This window comes from Pseudochaenichthys georgianus, chromosome 15, assembly GCF_902827115.2.
Source record: "Pseudochaenichthys georgianus chromosome 15, fPseGeo1.2, whole genome shotgun sequence".
NCBI classification, from domain to species: Eukaryota; Metazoa; Chordata; class Actinopteri; order Perciformes; family Channichthyidae; genus Pseudochaenichthys; species Pseudochaenichthys georgianus.
The window spans coordinates 25,662,507-25,684,271 of NC_047517.1; the positions used below are offsets into that span (position 1 = coordinate 25,662,507).

The following is a 21,765-nucleotide window of genomic DNA, read 5'->3' on the forward strand; positions in this document are numbered from 1 at the left end:
CTCTGAAACATGAGACAGAGCAGTATTGACATCTAGTGGAGGAATAATTTATTGGTCAAAAGGAAGTTTTCAAAAACCTCAAAAGTGAACCCTACTGTGCAAGACTTTCCCTAAATATAACAATAAGTCTGAATATAGGAAAAAACTGATCAGTCGTTGCCAACACATATTTCACAGTGATTGATTTGATGAATGTCATCAAGCTGGAGAGAGTCAGCCTACCTGTGAATAAAAAGTGCCTTTAACTAATGAATTAACCCAACATGTGTGTGCTGATCTCTTAGGTTTCATTCCTAAATGACCAGTCAGAATGTTTTCATGTTGCTTTGTCTTCATTCAGCCAGTAGATGTCCTCATATCCCTGATCTAATTTCCAACAATTTTTCTTTTACCATGGTCACAGTATAACAATGTTGACATTACACTGTTGATTTATTTTGTGAAGAGGCTTATTTCATCACCCCACTTCTTACACTTTAATGCTGCAGTCACAAGTGGTGACTTACACAAACTAATTTCTACTCAATCAATCAATCAATCAATCAATCAATCAATCAATCAATCAATCAATCAATCAATCAATCAATAGGATACGGCTGTAATAGTCCTAAGGCCTTTTAGTCGCTCATAAATAAATAAGTAGATCACTGATTCTTTATTTACTATGGATGCTGGCAACAGTCACATAGTCCAAAGTGAAGGTGATGTTTGACCAGTAGTGGTCGAGGCGGGATTTGAGACAGTTAACCGTCTTGGATGTGACAACGCTTTCTGGCAGATCATTCCACAAGTCAACCACACGCAGGCTGAAAAAGGTGCGGCGGATAGCCAGTCTTGAGTACTGTTTCTTCAACTTGAGGCAGTGTCCACGAGTCCTGGTGTTATAATCCCGTTGTGGGCATGATGTTTTGTAGATATTGTGGAGATATTTGAAAACTTCGATCATATCTCCCCTCGCCCTTCTATAATACATACTCGGGATTTTAAGACTTTAAACTACTACTGCAAGATACTAGACTGTTAATCCAGGAAAACATTCATGACCGAAGTAGAAGAGGTGGCACATCATTAAAGTGGCAAATGTCCGTAAAGCATTGTGTTTTTTTTAATAAATTGTATTTTCTAATGGTTATTTATTTTGTTTAACCAGAGGCCTTCCTTAGTGTTTAGTCACAGCAAGTAATGTCTATGCCTGTTCCCAAACTGTTTTACTTATCATCCTTTATAATTAAGAAGGGTCAATGGAAGACTCCTCTTCATGGCAAGAATTATAAGCAGTTCAATGAAGCAGTTCAAAATGATTGTTTAGAGTTAAGAGTTAAGACATTTTGTAAGTGTAAATAAACTTACCATCATTTAAATTAATATTTTTTCTATTTATTCTCCCTTTAATAATCAGCAGGCCCTTTAGCAATCAATAGAATAAACGAATGAATCACAGTTTTAACACAGACACACACTCAGATGCAAGTAAAGGGATTACAGACTGCATTTATAAAATGGATCAACCATGTACAGTGATCAGGAATACAAGAATACAAGCACCTTTCCACATATGTACACAGAAAACACACTTGTTGTCTATTTTTAAAGCACACGTTGGATATAAAACTCAGGAAAGCACAAGTTAGCCACTGAAGTCAGAAAAAGAGACTGTCAGATAACTGCATAGAGTTATGAATCATACTGAAGTGGTTTAAAGCGGCAGCACATTTCCAACATTTTTTAAACAAATCAGAGAAGTCCAGCCATTAGTCTTCCTCTTGGAGCTTTGTTTGACGTACAGGCTCAATCCAGGCAAAGCATGTTAGGAATGTGACCAAAAAGGGGCTCAGAAATGTTTTCAGATGTATTTTTAGATAACATGTTACGTCACATAAGGGAAAGAACAGCTTTGATAATCACATTTATTTCCCTCAGAACATACGGGTTCACCCCAAGAGACTGCCGTGCTTTATCCCTTGCTCTCTCTCTCTCTCTCTCTCTCTCTCTCTCTCTCTCTCTCTCTCTCTCTCTCTCTCTCTCTCTCTCTCTCTCTCTCTCTCTCTCTCTCTCTCTCTCACACGCACATTACATTACATGTCATTTGTTAGACACTTTTATCCAAAGCGACTTACATACATTCAGGACTGTGGACAATCCCCACAGAAGCAATTTGGGGTGAAGTGTCTTGCCCAGGGACCAGCACTATATCCACTGAGCACGCACGCACGCACGCACGCACGCACGCACGCACACACACACACACACACACACACACACACACACACACACACACACACACACACACACAGCTAACTTTGTTGAGTTGTTTTGCCATATTCCTGTCTTTTTTTGGGGATGAGAGCTTTCTGTTTTTAGTTCTGTGTCCTCTCGACTGGTGTCAAGGGCGGAGTCAGCACCGTCCTCATAACTGGATTGGCTGTGTTAGGGGATCAACATTTTTTGCTGTTTTCCCAGTGATTCTGCTCTGATCTGCTTTGAAAGTAGCTCAGGAGATTCAAGATCACCATATAATCTTTTGCAGTTGCCAAAGTATTATTTTCGAACAGCCGTGCAAAATACTAAACCGCTGCCACCAAATGCACACAAAAATGAACCTTGTGAACCTGGATTATTATTATTTTGTAGCCGAAACTGAAATGTTTAAATGTATGGAAGGTATAGATTAGCTAAACCTTCATAAAATATCAACAAGTTGCCTGCTGTAGCAGATAGACAGAAAGCAGGACGGACTATATCAAATGATATGTCTAAAGGCCCACACCAATAAAAGTACACATGGCAAAGAAGAATAAAAGTTCTAATTTTAAGGAAGAATTATGAAATCTGTATGAATATTTCTTGCGATTTAATCAGTTAAGGACAGTGAAAAAAAGAAGGTATAGGAACTGAGAGAGAAAGGAAGAAGAAAGAAGGAAAGTTAAAAGGAAGGAATGTAATGGGCTTATTTTTCATATTGTATTCATTATTTTTAGGGATGCAATGTCAATATTTGCATCAGGACTGACATATCTTTGCAATGAGGTTTAGCACACACATTCATGTTTTGCAACGGATACATTTTGAATGTATCCAATATTCTTGCTCTACGAAACACATGCAAAACTAATAACCTATCCAATACTTTGTTGCAATAAACAAGCCTGGTAAACAGCATGTTGGTATTGTCATAGTCAGCATGTTAGCATTCAGACATTGGCATTAAGCTGAGCCGTAGCGTCGCTCAGCCGAGAGCATGATAAGTGATACAGTATTTTAGGATTGTCTTATGTTAATGAATAATCCTCCATTACAAAAAAAACAGTACCACAGATAATTACAGTAGCTTACAGAACAGTTATTATAGTACAACTTTTTTTATAGATAGTTACTTTTCCAACTCATCAATGCATGCAGTTTGAGTGCAGAGGACATTAAAGCAACAGAGAGGAGGGATTTTAAGTCAAATATTTGAAGCATTTATACAGTAAATGCCCTGTATGGAATCTCAACAGTTTACCATATATGGAAATGGGGAGCAATAAAGAATTACTCTACATTTGAAAAATACAGTGAATTGATAGAATCATCCATTCATGGATTAAAAGCGACATCATCCCCATGCGTGAAATCTATTCATTTAATTTAATCAAAACATAGTGCAGCTACTGCCAATGCTGACTGGGGAGTTTCATAATTGACAAAAGAGGAGGATTGTATGTGAATATAAAATCCCTGCATACACACAGAAATGCCACATTTAGTCTTAGAAGCGATAAGAAACTGCACCTCCAAGCATCTGATAGAAAGGAAACAGTGAGCAGCATGTAACAGGTTTTTGAATGGACTTTTTCATTCAATGAAATAATCCTAACATCATGAATCTAGAGATGATAAAAGATACCCTATGTGCGTGTGTGTGTGTGTGTGTGTGTGTGTGTGTGTGTGTGTGTGTGTGTGTGCGTGTGTGTGTGCGTGTGTATGTTATTAGTGTGTGTTATTCAGGGTGTGAATAGTGTAAAGTGCTCACAATGTTGTCCACCCTACACTGGTCAAAGTGAGCTGTTTAATGAATTGAAACAGTGATTTCTAAAGAGCAGTGACGCACAGCTCCGCTTTAATCCAGATTACACTGAAACACTTATCCTGTAAAAATACTGTTTCTTTAAAACAAATATGTTTTTCACCCTAATATGTAATGTCTCCGGTGTGTATTTGATTGCTGTATTCAGCTTGGACTTGTATACAATGTTGTCACATGTCTATTTGTCATGTAAATCAGGCTGTGTAGAAAGGGTGTGATTTCTCAAGTTCAATGAATTGATTGGAGGAGCAGCTGTGGTCAGCATTATCATTGATTGTGCTCAACAAGATCATGTGTGTTGATGTGTGCAGCCGTATGTGTCCGGGGTTATATAACTGGCTCCACATCTGTGACTCTGTGGTCCATCCGATGCACCAGAATGACATTTCACCGTGTTTGTTGTGCTTAGCACAGCCTGAGGTCTATCAGGAGGTGTTGGAGTCAGAGTCTGAGTCTGACAGAGATGGTGATTCAAAGGGACCAGTGTTGATTTGGCTAAAAATGATACGCTCCAGGTTGAAGGCCTGACTCTTGTTTGTTCCACCTCTCATTGAGCAGCAAAAAGGATTCTGCACACAAGTAGAATGAGGCTGGTTTGTGAAAATGAGAGCTGCAATGCTGTTGTTTTTTAACTTTCATACATATTTGCTTTCTAAACTTACATCTTTTAAAATGTAGCATACACATTGCATATTAAAGGTGACCTATCATGCTATATTTGAACAATATATTGTAGGGCCATACCTATATAAAGTATATAAATATAGTTTTTTTTTCAAAACACCAAACAAATCCTGCATTTTAGCCATGCCTCATTTCGCTCGCTCTTTCCAGCGCTGTTTTTGCAGGGGGCTGATTCTGTGAGCTGCAGCTGACCACGCCCCCCTGCAGGAGAGGGGAGCGTGCTTTGAGATCAGCTGCTGGGCTGCAGCGGGGAGAAGAGGGGTTTTATTTTATTCTTATAGAAGTAAGAAGAGAAGTAACGGGGCAGAGACCCTCCTTTTTACGCAGCGGTCCAGACATAGACATCAAACGGCGACACATATTCAGTGTGCAGTTCCTTTGGCATTAGGACAGGGATATCTAGATACTTTCCAAGGTTTGACATAATGAATTGTGCTACTTTTAAAGCAAGCAATGATGTTTTCAAATCTGTAATCAAAAAGCTCCTCAAAAACGCTATCGAAGCCGTTCCTGCCGTTGCTACGTTAGTTCAAAGTTTCAAACAGACTATTTTTATAGGACAGAAAGTTGTAGTTTCATGTTATAGATAATTATAAAACATAACTGAGGTAAATGGAAAGAACATTTTGTAAATAACTTGACTTTGTACTTGAGCATGCTAAACTCCAAACATCACACCTCCTAAACTAATTAGCAGGCTACTCTATTGATGTCAGATTAAGAACAGCCTCAGCATGAGCCGCGTGTAAAGACTGTGGGGCTTGTTTGAAATTGCGATGAATTCCTTGCTTTTGGAGTTTATTTTAATTCAACATATGGGTTTGTGTTCATGTTTAGAGCAACACTCATTTATACTTTTGTTAATTGGATTGTGAACACACCCTTTTAAAATGATCACATTTAAAACACAAAGAGAATGAAACAAACTTAATACCAAATACTAAACACATATTAAAACCACAGAAATTAAAAATGTCAAACCATAGACATGCTATTCAATGAAAGGTGTATTTCCGAAATTGTTTTAAAAGATATATAGTTTCCCTGATCTGATATCTTTATTCTCAGAGTGGAGAATTAAACATGCTCTTTATACAAGTGCCTTTAGTTCATCCAGCACCAGCCGTTAGGGTAATACAGCGTAACATTACATTAGCTCAAAGCATTACATTAGCTCAAAACATTACATTAGCTCAAAACCTGTACATTTCATGTACATTTCATGACATTAGCTCAAAAGTTAACCGCATTTTATTTACTCCCAGGGTGAGTTGATTCCATTTATCTACGATTGAGGATTCACTTTCTTATGCCGACGTTGATGCAGGGAAAAAGTTTTCAAAATCAAATGATCTGTGGCTTATTTTTGATTGGGGCTACCAGTATTATCTTGGGTTGCAACCATCCTTATCTGCCTCTTTACCATTTTCAGTTGTTTTCTCAGTCATTGCTCAGGAGATTCATATAACTTTCTGTTTCTTTCTGGAATAGTCTTCACTCACTGTGATGTTCTCTTTCTCCTGCACTCGTGGTCATGGTGCTGTGTAATCCTCTCAAAATCCCATATGAAAACTTCATCGGTTGAGCAGACATAATCCTCAGTGGACTCTAAGTACCTGAATATGTTTGATTGTAAGAGAGGGAGAAAAAAAAAGCGCTAACTGTGGTCTGCTGCCAGACATTGGGATTGACTATAACTATATTATAATCCAGCAGTAGACGTAAATCTCTGGCCATGTGCGGTTTAAATAATTAATCTGTGAGCATCATCTATGACGTGGAAAAATCACCATTCAATAATAATAAACCAAAGAGAGAAAGGAGAGGAAGAAAGTAATGCATTCACTTTTCTAATTCTTTAGTGCATAATCTTCCTAGAATCTCTAAAAATCCCTTTATGTTGGCCCAGCTGATCATATTGGCCTGCAGCGGTTTAAGAAGTGGGGTCAAAGTAACTCTTCCCAGCAGATGACAGCTCCATATGTCCATCAGTGTCTGGGGACTTGGATGTCCCTGTCATAAAGGGTCTGATGGAAGTTTTATATTGATTATAATGACAATAATCTGCTCATGGCGGATGCGTGAAGCACATGTAATCCTTTTTTCAAGAGGGTTACGTGACATCTGAAGTGTCTAATCTGTGAAGTTCTCCCTGCAGAGGACTGAATTAGCTGGAACAAATGAGAGTGATGCTGATGACAACAGGGCTGCTGTATCTCTGCTTTATTACGCAACAACCTGCTCCACTGACAGGCTGGCGTCAATTAATCTGCTTAGAAACCCCAACTGGGGCTTCTACTGTATGTTGTGACCTCTGGGTGTTATCTTTATCGTGCTGGTGGAAAGTCTATGTAATTGCATGGACACACGTTCAGTGGTGAAAAACACCCCTCTTTAATCAAGCACAAGTAGTACAAAAACACTATGTTGTATGTTTAATTCATTCAAACCGCACTGTTACTCAAGTCAATAAATACTTAAGTAAAAATATTAAAAACAGGATTAAAGTACTCAATAGACAGAATGACCATTGTAAAATGCTCTATGTACAGATTGGCCCTGGTATAGATATAAAGCCAATACCTTCCAGCGCTGCACGCAATATCATTTTAACTGCCACTGTGGGTATTTTAATGCCCTGACTTGTTTATTAATGGTGGGTTTAATATGTTTTCACTCATAATAATACAGCAAAAAAAGGCAATTAGTCCAGACCTCCTTTATTATTAATAATCAAAGAATTCCTGGATATTCGACATTTAGTTTTTTTTAGGTTAATCACAGATCACTTCTGGTCTTCTTTAAACAGCAATTGGGGGAAATAAGATAAATGAAACATTGAACAGTGTATATACTATTGTCTATCTGGGCTCCTAACATCTGGTGATCACCACTAACAGATATATAAGGACGACCCACTTACAATCAGCCATTTTTCATTTAGTGGGAGAGTTCAGTTGTGAATGGGCTTGTTTGTGCTTCTGAGCTTTTAAATGATGATGTGTCATTATATAGCAAGTATCCATATGGTGAAAAGATGTCCACCTACTTAAGTTCTTAACACATTTGTATACGTTTGTCATATGTTGCTGACACTCCTTTACCCCATCACAAACAACACATGCTGAATTAAAACAAATTCACTGGAGTGGAACACTTGCTTTTTGAAACCTACTGTAGTAATATTGATTGTATGATAACCAGTATGTTATTGAGTTGTGTCTAACGCTGTGGTGAAACAATACATTTCAAAGAAATATCTAAGTAATGCTCTTTTTAGGATTAAAAGGAAACATCATGTGAAGGAAAACATTTGTTGTAGTTATTATTATTTATGGTTTGAAAAATGTAATATATAAATTAAATACTGTCCTTATCCTCAAGCATAGAAGGGATTTCAATAACATGAAGGAGCCCCCATAGGTAATTACATTTTAGAGCTGAATCTAAACCAGACTCCTCCTATTTCTCAATGTAAGTGTTATGCAGAAATGTAAATCTACAGGCCAGAAGCATGTCCAGTTAATCTAAAGCCATCTACTAATCTCCAACTGGTTGTGGGGGCTGTGTATTGAAGAATGGTCCTCTTGTTTAGAGGATTAGTGCAGTTCTACTCTGGATACAAAGGTCACTCGCGACCACCCATCGCATGACGATAGTGGCATGTACAAACTTTCAAATTTCATTGACAGGTGCAATAAACAAGGAAGGACGTCTTCCTGTCTGTCAGGCCCAGAGAGGTGAACGGTTCATACATCGGACACACCCTCTGTTAGCTAGTATATGTCTATTTAGTTTGAAGCTCCTTAGATAACCCTCTTTATATTTTAAATCAATTATTAGAACATATGGTCATCCCAAATGACGTCAGTTTTAGAGAATTTGTTAAAAGGAACCCATTATGAAAATCATCCGTATCTAATAAGAGAAATCAAATTAAATCACACATTTACCAGAGAAAAACTGAAAAATGGTGTGTTTGTTACAGAAGTAGCCATGTTGTGTTAACATACTATAAAGAAATCATTCTTCACTTAGAAGTCCTTCTTCAAGTATCTCACAATGTGAATGTGTGTATTTATTTTTCCTTAATAGGCCAATTCATATATTCGGTTGACAAAATGTAAATAACACTACTGTAGGAACAAAGGAAAACTATTCCTGGACAGATGTTGAAAAGGGAAAAAGGCCACCTCTGTTCAAGACACAGCACATGCACTAACACTCACAAACAGAAACATAGGTACCTATGAGAAATCACCACAACAGTAAGTGTATGTGTTTACATGTTTAGTTTATTTGGACTTGTTCTCAATTTGAGGAACTTCAATCTTTTCCCCGGTGAGGAACTGCCAGATGCCTCCTCTGTAGTTCTCATTTCCCAAAGCATACAGGAAGGCGTTGAAGATGGGGGAGGTCTTTGCCAGGATGGGAGCCAACTGCACAGAGAGGGGTGAGTTATCAAGTGATAAAGCAGAGCAGTTTGTTCAGCTAATTATTTAACACCACTGTGTGTAGAATCGTTATGAGTATATTCCATTGGGAATTGGTCCACAATCCTTTCTGCCACTGAGGCATCTTAAAATTCTACATATTTAAGATATTTTCTATGTATGTGTGCCTCTAAAATAATTCTAGTGGATGGTCCTTACCATCCTGAGCTTGGGGGAGACCAGGTTGGCGTTCTCCACAGCGGCGTAGAAGGCCAGGACGCCATAGGGGCACCAGCACAGCAGCATGGTCTTCAGAGGAGTGTTGGGGTTGAACTACAGAGATAGAGAGAGAGTAGTAGGGATACCAATTAATGTAGTTACAAATCAACCATAAGCAGTGAAGGAGACACAAATGCCTCGAGTCATGAGGTGCAGTCACACGCCTGGGATCATGTCTGGGAGAGAAGCAGTGTCTGTGCTAAGACCACTCATGCCCAGCTATACAAAAGAAACAGCTAGTGAGTAAAGGGGCAGTTTGCCTAATCCTAGGGTCAAGTAGTCATTATTCTGAGACACATTCTGTGTAAATGAACCCCTAACATACAGGTCTGCTTCTTAAGTAGCTTTGCAGTTGGACATTCTTTTTAATTTAATCCACACATATATGTTGTTTGAGCTCTGCTTTGAAGTTATATGATCTTTAGACTAAGTTACATTTTCCACACACAACTTCTGGTTTTGAGTATTGACCTGAAAAGCCAGGTACAGAAGCATTTGAAGATATTTATAAAGCATCGGACGCAACTTCTGACCAACAGCGACAGGCTGCTGCACACGGAGAGATACCGCAGGTCCTTCCTTCCTGCAACGGTCAGACTATACAACCAGCACAGCCCCTAGTAGACCCCCCCTCCCCTACACACACCACAACACAGACTATATTACCCCTTGCTGCTAAATACCAACCAACTATGTGCAATATGTGCAATATGTGCAATATATATATATGCCGTTAATAACTGTGTAATATATACCTGGCTGCTAAATCCTAAGAACTGTTACAGGATGTGTATTTTGAAAATTATGTAACTTTACATTTTTTGTTCTATTTTTTGTTCTATCATAACTTAGTACTTTTTTTTAATGCATGTAACATATGTAACATATGTAACATTAAGCTGTCTGTGGCTCTTTTTCCTGCTGTAACTACGCACATTTCCCCTCCGTGGGACTAATAAAAGTATTCTGATTCTGAACAGGCAAGTGTATGCCCCCAACTTTTCATAGCATATTGTGTGACTATATTTTCCACAAGGATATTGCTCTGGTGGAGAGCTCGGTGTCTGAGATCCGGAGCCATTGAGCGTGTGATGGAAGTGTCTCCAACTCAGATGACTGTTAGTAATGGCTTAATGCAACATAAAGTGAGGCAACCTGATTCAGGCCCTGAGGAAGTCCATTATTGAACTCGCCATTCACAGATACATTGTTCTTTTCACCACGCACCAGCTAATGTCCACAATCCCTATGAAGCACCCGGTCTTCCCCCTGGAAGTGACCTATATACAGTATGTCATTGCCTGCATGCTGCCCATTCACTGTCTGTTTTGTCACTCTGAATATGCCCACAGGAGGAAGTGGCTTCTCATGCTTACACCAGAAAGAGATGGATAGATGTCAGTGTTGGTTTGTGAAAATTATCACAAACCAACACACGTTCTCAAAGTCCAAAGTAATATATTTCAAATGATTGTTTGTTCTAAACAATAGTGCAATATTTCAAATTAATAAAAAATAAATGAAAGGTTTTCCTGTTTTATGAACCTTATATATGTGATGTCTTAGCGTTAAAATATTTTTGCTAATCAATGTCCTAATTGTTTTAGCTATAAGTGTTTATACTTTTGGTTAGTTTAATTAAAAGAAGAATATATTTTATAAGCCTTTTGTATGTTTAAACTATTGTAAAAATAGACTCAAGCTTTCCAATAAATACGGGGGAGAAGATAGAAGTGGCTAACAAGTTAAGTAACTAACATTGCACTTAAGTCCACCACTGCCAATGTAAGCTTTCAAAGCAGAAATAATCATTATCTTAATTGTGTATTTGTTACAAATTCTCTGTTACTTACAACTACTATTGTCTTGGATTTATAGTGTTTTCTAAATTCCTCTGCATCAAGCATGCGTTTAAAATCGATTTTGGAGCAAGTAAAGCAAACCAGTCTGCCTCCATTCTGATATGAAAATATGTTCATAAGTTGTTGGAGTGGATTTAGTCTTTGGTTGTTTTTGGTTGTTGTTGTTGTTGTTGTTGTTGTTGTTGTTGTTGTTGTTGTTGTTGTTGGTGTTGTTGTTTTTTAACTTACCTTGGGGTTGCCAGTCTTCTTGAATTTCTCGGCAATGGCCTGGTAAGAGGACATGACAACAAACACCTGGATAGCCATGTTAAAGATGGACATTGGGATCAAGTAGGACACGTAGTTTCTGTTGAGATAAAAATGAACAACAGCTGTACAATCTGTATAAACTTCTCCCTGTGAGGGACAGACAATGCATTGACATCTATTTGAATTGTGTTTTCATTGTGAAGAGTGTGTGCGTGTGTGTGTGTGTGTGTGTGTGTGTGTGTGTGTGTGTGTGTGTGTGTGTGTGTGTGTGTGTGTGTGTACAGCACCTGTCTCCCTTGGTGTAGTCCAGAGTGCAGCAGGTCCTAAGGGGCTCGTAGTCGTACTCTCCCCATCCGATGAGGGGCATAGCGGCCCAGAAGGCAGTGAAGAGCCAGACGAACGCAGCCAGAGTGATGGCGCTGCTCCACTGCAGCTTTGTCCCTGATAAGAACAGGATCACAATCATCAGTTTCTAACACCTCCAACAAAGGCCACGCAACTATAAAAGTGATTTCCTTTTATGTGGTAAAACTAGTAACTAGCTTTCTAATAAGCACGGTAAATGGTGTAAACTGCAGATCATGTGCTGGGCAACATTCTCTTTCACTTCTATTCTGCAACTAACGATGACTCAAAAATAGCAAGAGAGCAGTTTTTTTAATGTATCACCATGAAAATATATGACTTTCTTCTCAACATCAAGCCTTCCAGGTCGCAGTTTTAACACTATGTTATTATTTGTTATAACAATGTTTGTATTTTAAAAGGATATTTGTTCATTATTCCAACAGGGTGCAAGAACGGCCTGTGGCAAATTAAAAGACAACTGGCAGCTGGCCTCTTCAGAATAGCAGGAGGTCTTAAGATCAGCTGGAGACCAAGAACAATAACCCGCTCGGTGTACTTGGATGTCGTGTGTGTGTGACTGTGTGTGTTCTTGTGTGAGAGCCTGTGCTTCAGGGGGGGGAGGGAAAGAAGAATGCCATTAGCTGTAATTGTGTATTTCAGGGCAGGGGACATAGTAGATGTTGACCTACTGGTGCAGTACTGGTGGTATCTGTCCCAGGCGATGGCGGCCATGAAGTGGATGCTGGCGAGAGCTGTAATGAAGCCATGGAAACCGTGAGTCTGGCATCCCTCAGAGCCATAAGGCCAGTACCTGGAGACAGAGGAAAGTGATGAATTAATTAGTCAAAACAATTATTTGTCAAATGTAGATACAATATTAACACAGACATTCATAGAAGCAATGATTTATGAAAGCAGTTCATGTATTAATTTCAGACTATGGGTCTTTACACAAATAATATATACAATAGTTGTTATTATCCTTAGACCCATATGAGAGCAGCATCTAATCTCACTCTTCCAGTTTGAAAATCCCCTGCAGCTGCAGGGTACATTATGACACAGGATTTAGCCTGTATCGACCACTCCCCCTCCACTTTACACCCCTGATTGTTCCTCCCTGTATCGATTTTACAGATACGTGTACATTAATCATATTGTGGGTAGCTTGCCAGGTATTATATGCACATTACATTTCATTTGGCCACATTGACTCAGACCTTGGCATCTGTTATGAAAGGGGCGGTTACATCACTCACCTCAGGAAGCTGGAGAAAGCGGCGATGCTGGCGTTCATAGAGATGCCAATATCAGCCATCGCTAAACTGAACACAAGGAAATTGCTGGGGGTCCTGAGCTCTCTCACTTTCAGGAAAGCAACGATTGTCACCGCATTTAGAATGAAGCCCAGCATGCCTTTGGGAAAACATAAATAAACAATCATGAATGAAGGCAGTGTGTGGCGATGGATGGATATCAGTGCGCGCAGATACAGAGGTGCTTTCTGCGCAACATGCAGCACCGTGACATTTCATAAACATGCTCCTGCTTGTAAACATCGCAGTCAGGTCTTTGTTTACAGACTATACGTGAATTAATTTGCGATTTTAGTGAAAAACAGACCCTGCCTACCACAACACTATACTATCAGTGACCGGTTGGCGTCAGGTCCTTTCATAGGTTAATGCCTCACAGCGGGAGCAGGCTCGCAGTACATTCTGTTTTCTTCAAGGTTGTGTCTTCCTGGTCGAATATACTTATTGTAAGTCGCTTTGGATAAAAGCGTCAGCTAAATGCAATGTAATGTAATGTTGGCTCAATTGCGGCACAAAACAAAATTACTCACCCTCCACCAGCAGCATAGTTCCCAGAGAGAACACATCAAAGTCGGAGAAGCCATCTGGTAAAGGCCGAGACGAGACCATCCTGACGCCGAATTGACACGAGTACAGCTGTCACAGACTTTTCACTCCTTCCAACCCGGTGGTTTACGGTGTGCTTCTGTTTGGCTGAAGGAGCCTGCTTTTAAAGGGGCATTTCACGTGAAAAGCATGCACTTTATTATGTAAAGCCCCCCACTCGCTTTCGCCCCAATCCGTGCTGGAATGTCTTAATGAACATAACCACACACACCGCAACCCTTAATGCGTAGTTGCCCACCGCAATAGTAAAGCCCTCAATTAGTTACACAACAAGCCTTTGTGTACTAGCCTCCCGGTGAGGATGCAGCCGCTGCTGATGTCAAAGGACTGACGACGCGTTTGATGCAGCCCACAGATCTGCGTCGCTTTAAGGAGACACAACAGGTGCCTGCAGAGCCCCATCCCCTGCCAATCAAAGCTACACCCACAATAAGGAAGATAACAAAACCCTCCAATCACAAACGGTTCTCTCCACTAAGAAATAACACAAATAACCCCATTATTTTCAGACTTCCATGTTCTTGCTAGAGATTGTGTTTAATTCATTTTGCCTTAACATTTCAAGCACATTCAGTTTTTATTTAATATAATGTATGTGATGTAGTTTAATTCATTATAGGTTAGTAATTCTCCATTCCCTGATTGATGACACAAAGTAATTATTGAGACCACACAGAGGATCCATGTAAGTACTGTTGATCTGTATCTTTATTAATCCTTTGTCCCATATGGCAGGACTCTCACAGGGACTATTGGATATACAATTGGACACGTAGGCCGTGGTTTTGTGGACATATTTTAGTTTTTTGTATAGGAATATAACTTTTGATAATCAGACTGACCTCAAGAGATTAAACCAACATGGCATCAGCCTTAAAAAATAGATGACCAAAGTAATTGTCCTTTTTTAACTCAAGACACAACATGTGTCAACATAAAAGAGTTTCCTGGGCGATAAGATAAAAACATGTGACATAAAATAAAAGGCTTCGTTCCCATTCAGATGTATGTGAATGACATGACATCCAGCCATCATCCTCAGGCTTCAATGGATTTGTCATGCTTCATTGCAACACCATAGTAAGCTTTTCAGGCCATAAGGATGTAGGGGACACAATCATGAGTTTGTGTTGCTCAAAATGTTTCAGTCCCAAGATTATAAGATCAAAAATCTTGGAAATATATAAGAAAATGTGTGAAAAGTCCTTAATCATATGGAAATGCATAATGGTCAAGGTCCATTTTACATCATATCATATAACTTCAAAGCAGAGCTCAAACAACATATATGTGTGGATTAAATTAAAAAGAATGTCCAACTGCAAAGCTACTTAAGAAGCAGACCTGTATGTTAGGGGTTCATTTACACAGAATGTGTTAATTTGGTCTCAGAATAATGACTACTTGACCCTAGGATTAGGCAAACTGCCCCTTTACTCAGCTGTTTCAACAGAAAGAGTTTTCCTGGGCGATAAGATAAAAACATGTGACATAAAATAAAAGGCTTCGTTCCCATTCAGATGTATGTGAATGACATGACATCCAGCCATCATCCTCAGGCTTCAATGGATTTGTCATGCTTCGTTGCAACACCATTGTAAGCTTTTCAGGCCATAAGGATGTAGGGGACACTATCATGAGTTTGTGTTGCTCAAAATGTTTCAGTCCCAGGATTATAAGATCAAAAATCTTGGAAATATATAAGAAAATGTGTGAAAAGTCCTTAATCATATGGAAATGCATAATGGTCAAGGTCCATTTTACATAAATATATATATCTTAAGGCATATAAAGTGTCCAAAAATGTATATATATATATATATATATACATTTTTGGACACTTTATATCCCGTTGTAAAACCAATGGCTCCCAACAAAAGCTCCCACAATCCATATGCCCTTAGTTGACCCCAACATGAGTTTAAGGGTCACATGAATGCAGTTTGCTATTTTTAGTTGAAATTTGATATTTTAAATGGTCACACTAAAAAAAACACGCTATAAAATGTAATATTAAATTAAAATAAAATAAAATGGTAAAGAATTGTTGAAACAAAAAAAGTAAATGCAATAGTATTTGGATGTTTTTTTCATGTCCTTTTCTGCTGAAAGTGGTCGTGCACCACTTGAGCAAATTCTAAATTTCTATTTTGACAACTCTTACTTTATTTATTAAGGACTGATATTAAATGATACATCAATGTTCCAAAATCCCATTCATTCAAATGCTTCTTATGGGTTCTTTTTAGATTTTTTGCACACTGAATGACATTGCAGCTCAAACTAAGTCCAGTCTTCTGGTTCATACGATGTAAAGGGTGGCTTTATTCATTGGCTTCAGCAAATGAGATTAACTACTTGCAGTGCAATATGGAATGTTTCGAGCATGATTGCTCAACACCTTCAGCCTCAGTACAGACATGCACCATTGTAAAACCCTTCATAAGGACTGACCTGTGACTCAAAGGGATATAACGTATAAGAGGTTAAAGAGTGTGATCAATCTTAAATGTAGGCCAAATATCAAGGCAGACTCTTACTATTTCTTTTGATATATCATTACCAATCGATAGGATTTATTCATCTCTATCATCCTTTGTTGTAGTAAAGCCTTTGACCTGGGTCTGTAGTAAATAACAATTGGATGTAAAGTGGGTTCTTGCTGCCAAGCAGTTTGCACATAATAAAGGCCAGGGTTTCGTCATCTCTTACGGACAGAGTTGGCACACAGTGCTAACAAAGTGTAACACTGAATTCAGTGTGAAGAAATACCAGGGAACGCAGATCTTATGCCAAATAACTTATGCCGTATTTAGCAACATTGCGAAATAAAAGCTTTTACAGTTGGAGGTATTATTCTCTCGTAGGACTACGATCCGTTACTAAAGGGGAAATCTTAAGGCATCTGTGAGTTTCTTTCCTTCAATCGGATTTAACATACATTTCTTTCTATTTTTGTCTTTTTCTTTCTTCTGACACATTACATTCATTTAGAAAAAAATCATTCTTTGTTTCCTGTTACTGAATGCCCAGGTACAAAATTAACTATAACTAATACAATACTTATAATATATAAGATACCATCATAAAGTATACCAATGTATGAATAATACATTTAAAATATATTTTAATGGGATTAGAATGATTTCCAAGAACACCTCAAATAACAGGAATGTAAAACAAGAATATTTCAAAGAAAATAAGTGTAAAACAAGAAAAATAAAGCTCGAATAAACTATTTTAAGTAGTATTATATAAGTTTTTATTAGTAAGAAAACAGTTGTACCTAAATGTAAGGGCATCTTAATGGTTTCTCAATACAGTCAAGTACATTTAGTTGTGGTTTGGTTGATCTTTAATGTCAGGAATGTAATACCATACTTTACTAAGTTCATTCTTAATACAAAACAATTATCACCTCTTAAAAAAAGTTAATAAAACACTTAAATCAAGTAGACTTAATTTTACTACTTTTAATCTGTGATGAGGGACACTGTGTGGTGAAACTTTTTCTAATTTCTCATCAGTGATTCAGGCACCAGTAGCAGGGTCCTACTTTGCATGAAAAATATTACTGTAAAATCACTGTTAAGATAAATCAAAGTATCTATATCTGCCTTCTGACGGAAGCGGTGTTAGTTGTCATGTTATTCAAATATGAGAAGTACCCTGAATAAGAACAAAGTATGGATATATTTAGACAATGTTGAGTGAGCATCTGTTGAGAGCAAAAGCTCCAAGGTAGGAGCCACAGGCTGTGTTCTATAGGGGCCACCTTGTGGTAAAACACAGCGCTGCCCATTTACAGATTAACAGTCACGGCAGGGCTCAAATGAACAAACTACATTGGAGGGAAATAAAAAATCCAAACATCACAGTGGATTATGACCATTTCGGAAGTGTTTCTGTTTCTGTGATAATAAATAGGGATGTCTCTGCGCAGCCTATCGGATTCAGGGATGGAATACGCATCCAAATGAAAAGAACGCCAGTCCTTTCGCTAATCCTTGTCTATCCTTTTTATCTCGGGACTCATAACAGTCGGATCACTATGGGACAGCGAAGCGGTGGGACAAAGCGATGCGGATGATATTCCTGTAAATGAGAGAAAAAAAGTCCAGTCTGTTTAACTTCAGTGGGCGCAAACTGGGCGCATGTAGGTAAACTGCGTATGCGTAAAATAGGGCCAAAATGTTCCTCGTCCTGCTCCTGGGGCTTTACTTGGGCACAGGTGAGCTTTTCTCCCCAGTGAGCTCCTGCCCGTCGCAGTGCAGCTGTTTTTACCACAACCTGAGTGATGGATCAAAGGCCAGGTAAGGATGTCCAAATGCAAATGATTTTAAATCAAAAACACACAAAAGCAATTGTTCTGCGCACAGACACATCTTTTAAATGCACAGGTATACTTATATGAGGACAGATGCTTGCAAAGAGCTGAACACGTGTTCCAAAGATAATTCAGGGAGTGCATGTCGGTCCAATTTTATTTAATGCAGGATTATCTCTGAAAGGCAATTTCAACCTTCCTATCTATGCGTTTTTTTGAGAGTTCGGATGGCTTTGGAAATATTTTTTTCCAGATTGATTAGCCACACATGTATTTGCTAGTGAACATAACACTGTTATATCCCTTATATTTTAACATTATTTAATTGTAGACTTCAATTCAAGTCTCCAAACTTTTTATTTTCATTTACTTTGTAATGTTCACATGTCATTAAATGTAAACGTTTTGAAGGGTTATCTGGAAGTGCACACTAATTAACAAATGTCTGTATCTCTTTATAGGAGTGTGATCTGCAATGATCCCGAGATATCTCTTGTGCCTGTCGGGTTTCCTGTTGACACGTCCAAACTGCGCATTGAGAAGACGGCCATCCAGCGGATACCGAGCGAAGCCTTCATCTACCTCTCCAGTCTGGAATTCCTGTGGATGTCTTTCAACACGCTCTCCGCCTTGAGCCCGGACAGTTTCCGGGGACTGCTCAACTTGGAGGAGCTTCGTCTGGACGGGAATGCCCTCACCGCCTTTCCCTGGGACTCTCTGATGGACATGCCCAGTCTCAGACTTCTCGATTTGCACAACAACCAGCTCACCTCGCTGCCAGCGGAGGCCACCACTTACATCAAGAACCTCACCTACCTGGATCTGTCCAGCAACAGCCTGCTGACCCTGCCGGCAGAGGTGCTGTCCACCTGGATCGTAGCAAAACCTGTTCAAGGGCCAGAGAGCTCCAAGATGATACTTGGTAAGGACTTCAGTCAGGATGCAAGTCTCAATTAAAAATACGAAAGGTATATCTTTTAACACTGTGCGTAATGGAAGAGTATTAATTAATTAATCAATCTTGAATGGAAGCTGAAAAAAGCAGTTGCTAAGCAACGCATCGTTTGATGTATGGTTGTGGATGGTCGGTAGTAGTTAATCAAAAAAATTCCCCATTAATATTTGAAGAGGTGCTTTGGAAACCATGTAACACATTCTGCATTAAAGACCAAAGGAACACTTTATTTAAAAAACTATTTTTAAGTCGTTTACATACACGATATTCTATGTTGTAATTGTAAGCAGATTATTAATGTCTTTGTACATAATTATGACTCTGTGGTCAACCATAAATGGAAGCTTGTTTAAATGAAAATAATAAATAAAATAAAATAATAAATAATAATAATAATAATATAATAAAACAAATTAGTAATAATTTTAAATATGTGTTAAGATAAGTTATAATTGCTGACACATACTGTCATGTCAGTGTGTGTGTGTGTGTGTGTGTGTGTGTGTGTGTGTGTGTGTGTGTGTGTGTGTGTGTGTGTGTGTGTGTGTGAAATACAAAGTTCATCGCTCATTTTCTGTGTTTCACCTATTCTCATGTGCAGAAAAGTCAGGAGAGAAAGTTGAAAGGACGGCTAACCTGTCCTTGATCACATCATCATCATCATCACCATCACCACCATCATCATCATCGTCGTCGTCGTCGTCGTCATCATCATCATCATCATCATCATCATCATCATCATCATCATCATCATCATCATCATCATCATCATCATCATCATCATCATCATCATCATCATCATCATCATTGCCGTTGTAGTTTATGAATTAAATGTTAATCCTCTTACAGGATTAGCATGCTAACATCCACACCGGCCATCTGCAGGCTGCTCTATCACTTTGCTCACAGCTGGACGCTCGTCTTCCTTGTAGCCTCACTTTTACCCTCACCCTCAGGTCTCCACGACAACCCCTGGGTGTGTGACTGTCGGCTCTACGACCTGATCCAGTTCCAGAAGTCTCCCACTCTCTCGGTGGCGTTCATTGACACAAGGCTCCGGTGTTCAGCTCCAGAGAGTGTATCCGGGGTTTTGTTCAGTGACGCAGAGCTTCGGCGCTGCCAGCTCCCACGTATACACACAGCTGTGGCACGAGTCCGGAGCGCTGTTGGGAACAATGTGCTGCTGCGCTGTGGGACCATTGGAGTCCCCATCCCAGACCTGACATGGCGCAAGGCAGATGGGAGGCAACTTAATGGAACAGGTGAGTCAGCAGGTCTTTGACTGTCAGGATCTCTCTCTGCATTGTGCTGAGATAAGAGGCCTTTGTCTGTACTGCTGTTGTTAATTAAACAGAAAGCAACCAGTGGAGATAGTAAGGTTGTACGTCTGACTGACAGCTGTGGCAAAAACAGTGAGTTATGCAACACTGCCTGTGACCATTGCTTCATTTTCCGCATCAATGAAAGGGGCTCTTTCATATAAAAGAAACGTCATATTTGAGTGCTTTATCATACGTTATCCATTTGTAACCATTGTGTAACAATACTATTTTCCCCTCTCTGTCATCGCAGTCCAGCAGGAGACCTCAAAAGAGGGAATCACTTGGTCCATCCTCAGTGTCCCTGCTGTGTCCTATCGGGATTCGGGGAAATACATCTGCAAGGCCACTAACTATGCGGGAAATGCTGAAGCTGTCATTTCTCTTGTTGTGTCTAACTCACCAAAACCAGAGGGGAACCAAACCAGCAATGACAAGAAAGCCAAAGTCAAGAAACCCAAGCCTGTTGGTAAAGCTGCCTACCAGGAGAAACTGGTGGCCATATATGTGGTTCCAACCTCGACCCCCTCAACCCTGCCCGCCCTGGATCCAGGCCTTCCACCTGGTCTTGGTCCTGATCCGGGACTAGCCAGTTACAGCCTGGCAGACAGAGCCACCCTGGGGCCTGCCACCTCCTCCAACCCAGATGCACTGTTGGATCTGGAGAAGACTAATCTAAGCAACCTGGCGGCCAACACGTCATCACTGCAGCAGGACCCCGACAGGGTGGTCCGCTCAGTAAAGGTGGTGGGGGACACAGACAATACCATTTCTTTGAACTGGAGAGCCCCTAAAGCCAAGAACACAACAGCGTTTAGTGTGCTGTATGCTGTGTTTGGAGAGAGGGACATGAGGAAGATCAATGTTGGGGCAGGGCAAAACCGTGTATTCATCGAAGGCCTGGTGCCCAGAACCAAGTACATTGCTTGCGTTTGTGTGAGGGGGCTGATCCCCAAGAAGGAGCAGTGTGTGATATTTTCCACTGATGAAGCAGCCAGTGCAACTTCGACCCAGAGGCTGATTAATGTGATTGTGATCACGGTGGCCTGTATCATCGCAGTCCCGCTCACTGTCATCGTGTGCTGCGGGGCTCTGAAGAGACGCATTCAAAAGTACTGGGGAAAGAAAACCAAGGACATCCAAGATTCATATGTGACCTTTGAGACGCTGTCGCCTGGTACGAAGGCCAAAGGGCTTGAGGGCGAGTATTTGAACAGAGTGAACCCAGAGGAATCCAACAGGCTTCTGTCGGCCCGATCCAGCCTGGACTCTGAGGCCACGGCTAAGATAGAGGGACAACCTAACGAGTACTTCTGCTGAC

The 21,765-nt window shown here is 39.7% G+C and overlaps 2 protein-coding genes across 2 annotated transcripts; one reads left to right on the forward strand and one right to left on the reverse strand.

Moving 5' to 3' along the window:
• Positions 1 to 7,462: 7,462 nt before the first annotated feature.
• On the reverse strand, positions 7,463 to 14,186 carry rgra (retinal G protein coupled receptor a). Its single transcript, XM_034101203.1, has 7 exons — positions 13,768 to 14,186; positions 13,181 to 13,337; positions 12,611 to 12,732; positions 11,861 to 12,014; positions 11,553 to 11,670; positions 9,403 to 9,516; positions 7,463 to 9,189 (listed from the first exon to the last, which is right to left on the reverse strand). Exons 1-7 carry the CDS (start codon positions 13,844 to 13,846, stop codon positions 9,046 to 9,048), a joined length of 888 nt encoding a protein of 295 aa, XP_033957094.1. The 5' UTR covers positions 13,847 to 14,186; the 3' UTR covers positions 7,463 to 9,045.
• A 3,717-nt stretch (positions 14,187 to 17,903) lies between these two features.
• Positions 17,904 to 21,764, forward strand: lrit1a (leucine-rich repeat, immunoglobulin-like and transmembrane domains 1a). The gene is made up of 4 exons (XM_034100198.2): positions 17,904 to 18,156; positions 18,632 to 19,092; positions 20,082 to 20,387; positions 20,698 to 21,764. Exons 1-4 carry the CDS (start codon positions 18,035 to 18,037, stop codon positions 21,762 to 21,764), a joined length of 1,956 nt encoding a protein of 651 aa, XP_033956089.1. The 5' UTR covers positions 17,904 to 18,034.
• Position 21,765: the final 1 nt, after the last annotated feature.

Coding starts and splice junctions, on each gene's coding strand:
- lrit1a (XM_034100198.2), top strand. CDS start 18,035: ATGTTCCTCGTCCTGCTCCTGGGGCTTTACTTGGGCACAGGTGAGCTT. Junction 19,093..20,081: donor GAGCTCCAAGATGATACTTG/GTAAGGACTTCA, acceptor CCTCACCCTCAG/GTCTCCACGACAACCCCTGG. Junction 20,388..20,697: donor GAGGCAACTTAATGGAACAG/GTGAGTCAGCAG, acceptor CTGTCATCGCAG/TCCAGCAGGAGACCTCAAAA.
- rgra (XM_034101203.1), bottom strand. CDS start 13,846: ATGGTCTCGTCTCGGCCTTTACCAGATGGCTTCTCCGACTTTGATGTG. Junction 13,338..13,767: donor AACTATGCTGCTGGTGGAGG/GTGAGTAATTTT, acceptor GTTTTCCCAAAG/GCATGCTGGGCTTCATTCTA. Junction 12,733..13,180: donor GCTTTCTCCAGCTTCCTGAG/GTGAGTGATGTA, acceptor CTCTGTCTCCAG/GTACTGGCCTTATGGCTCTG.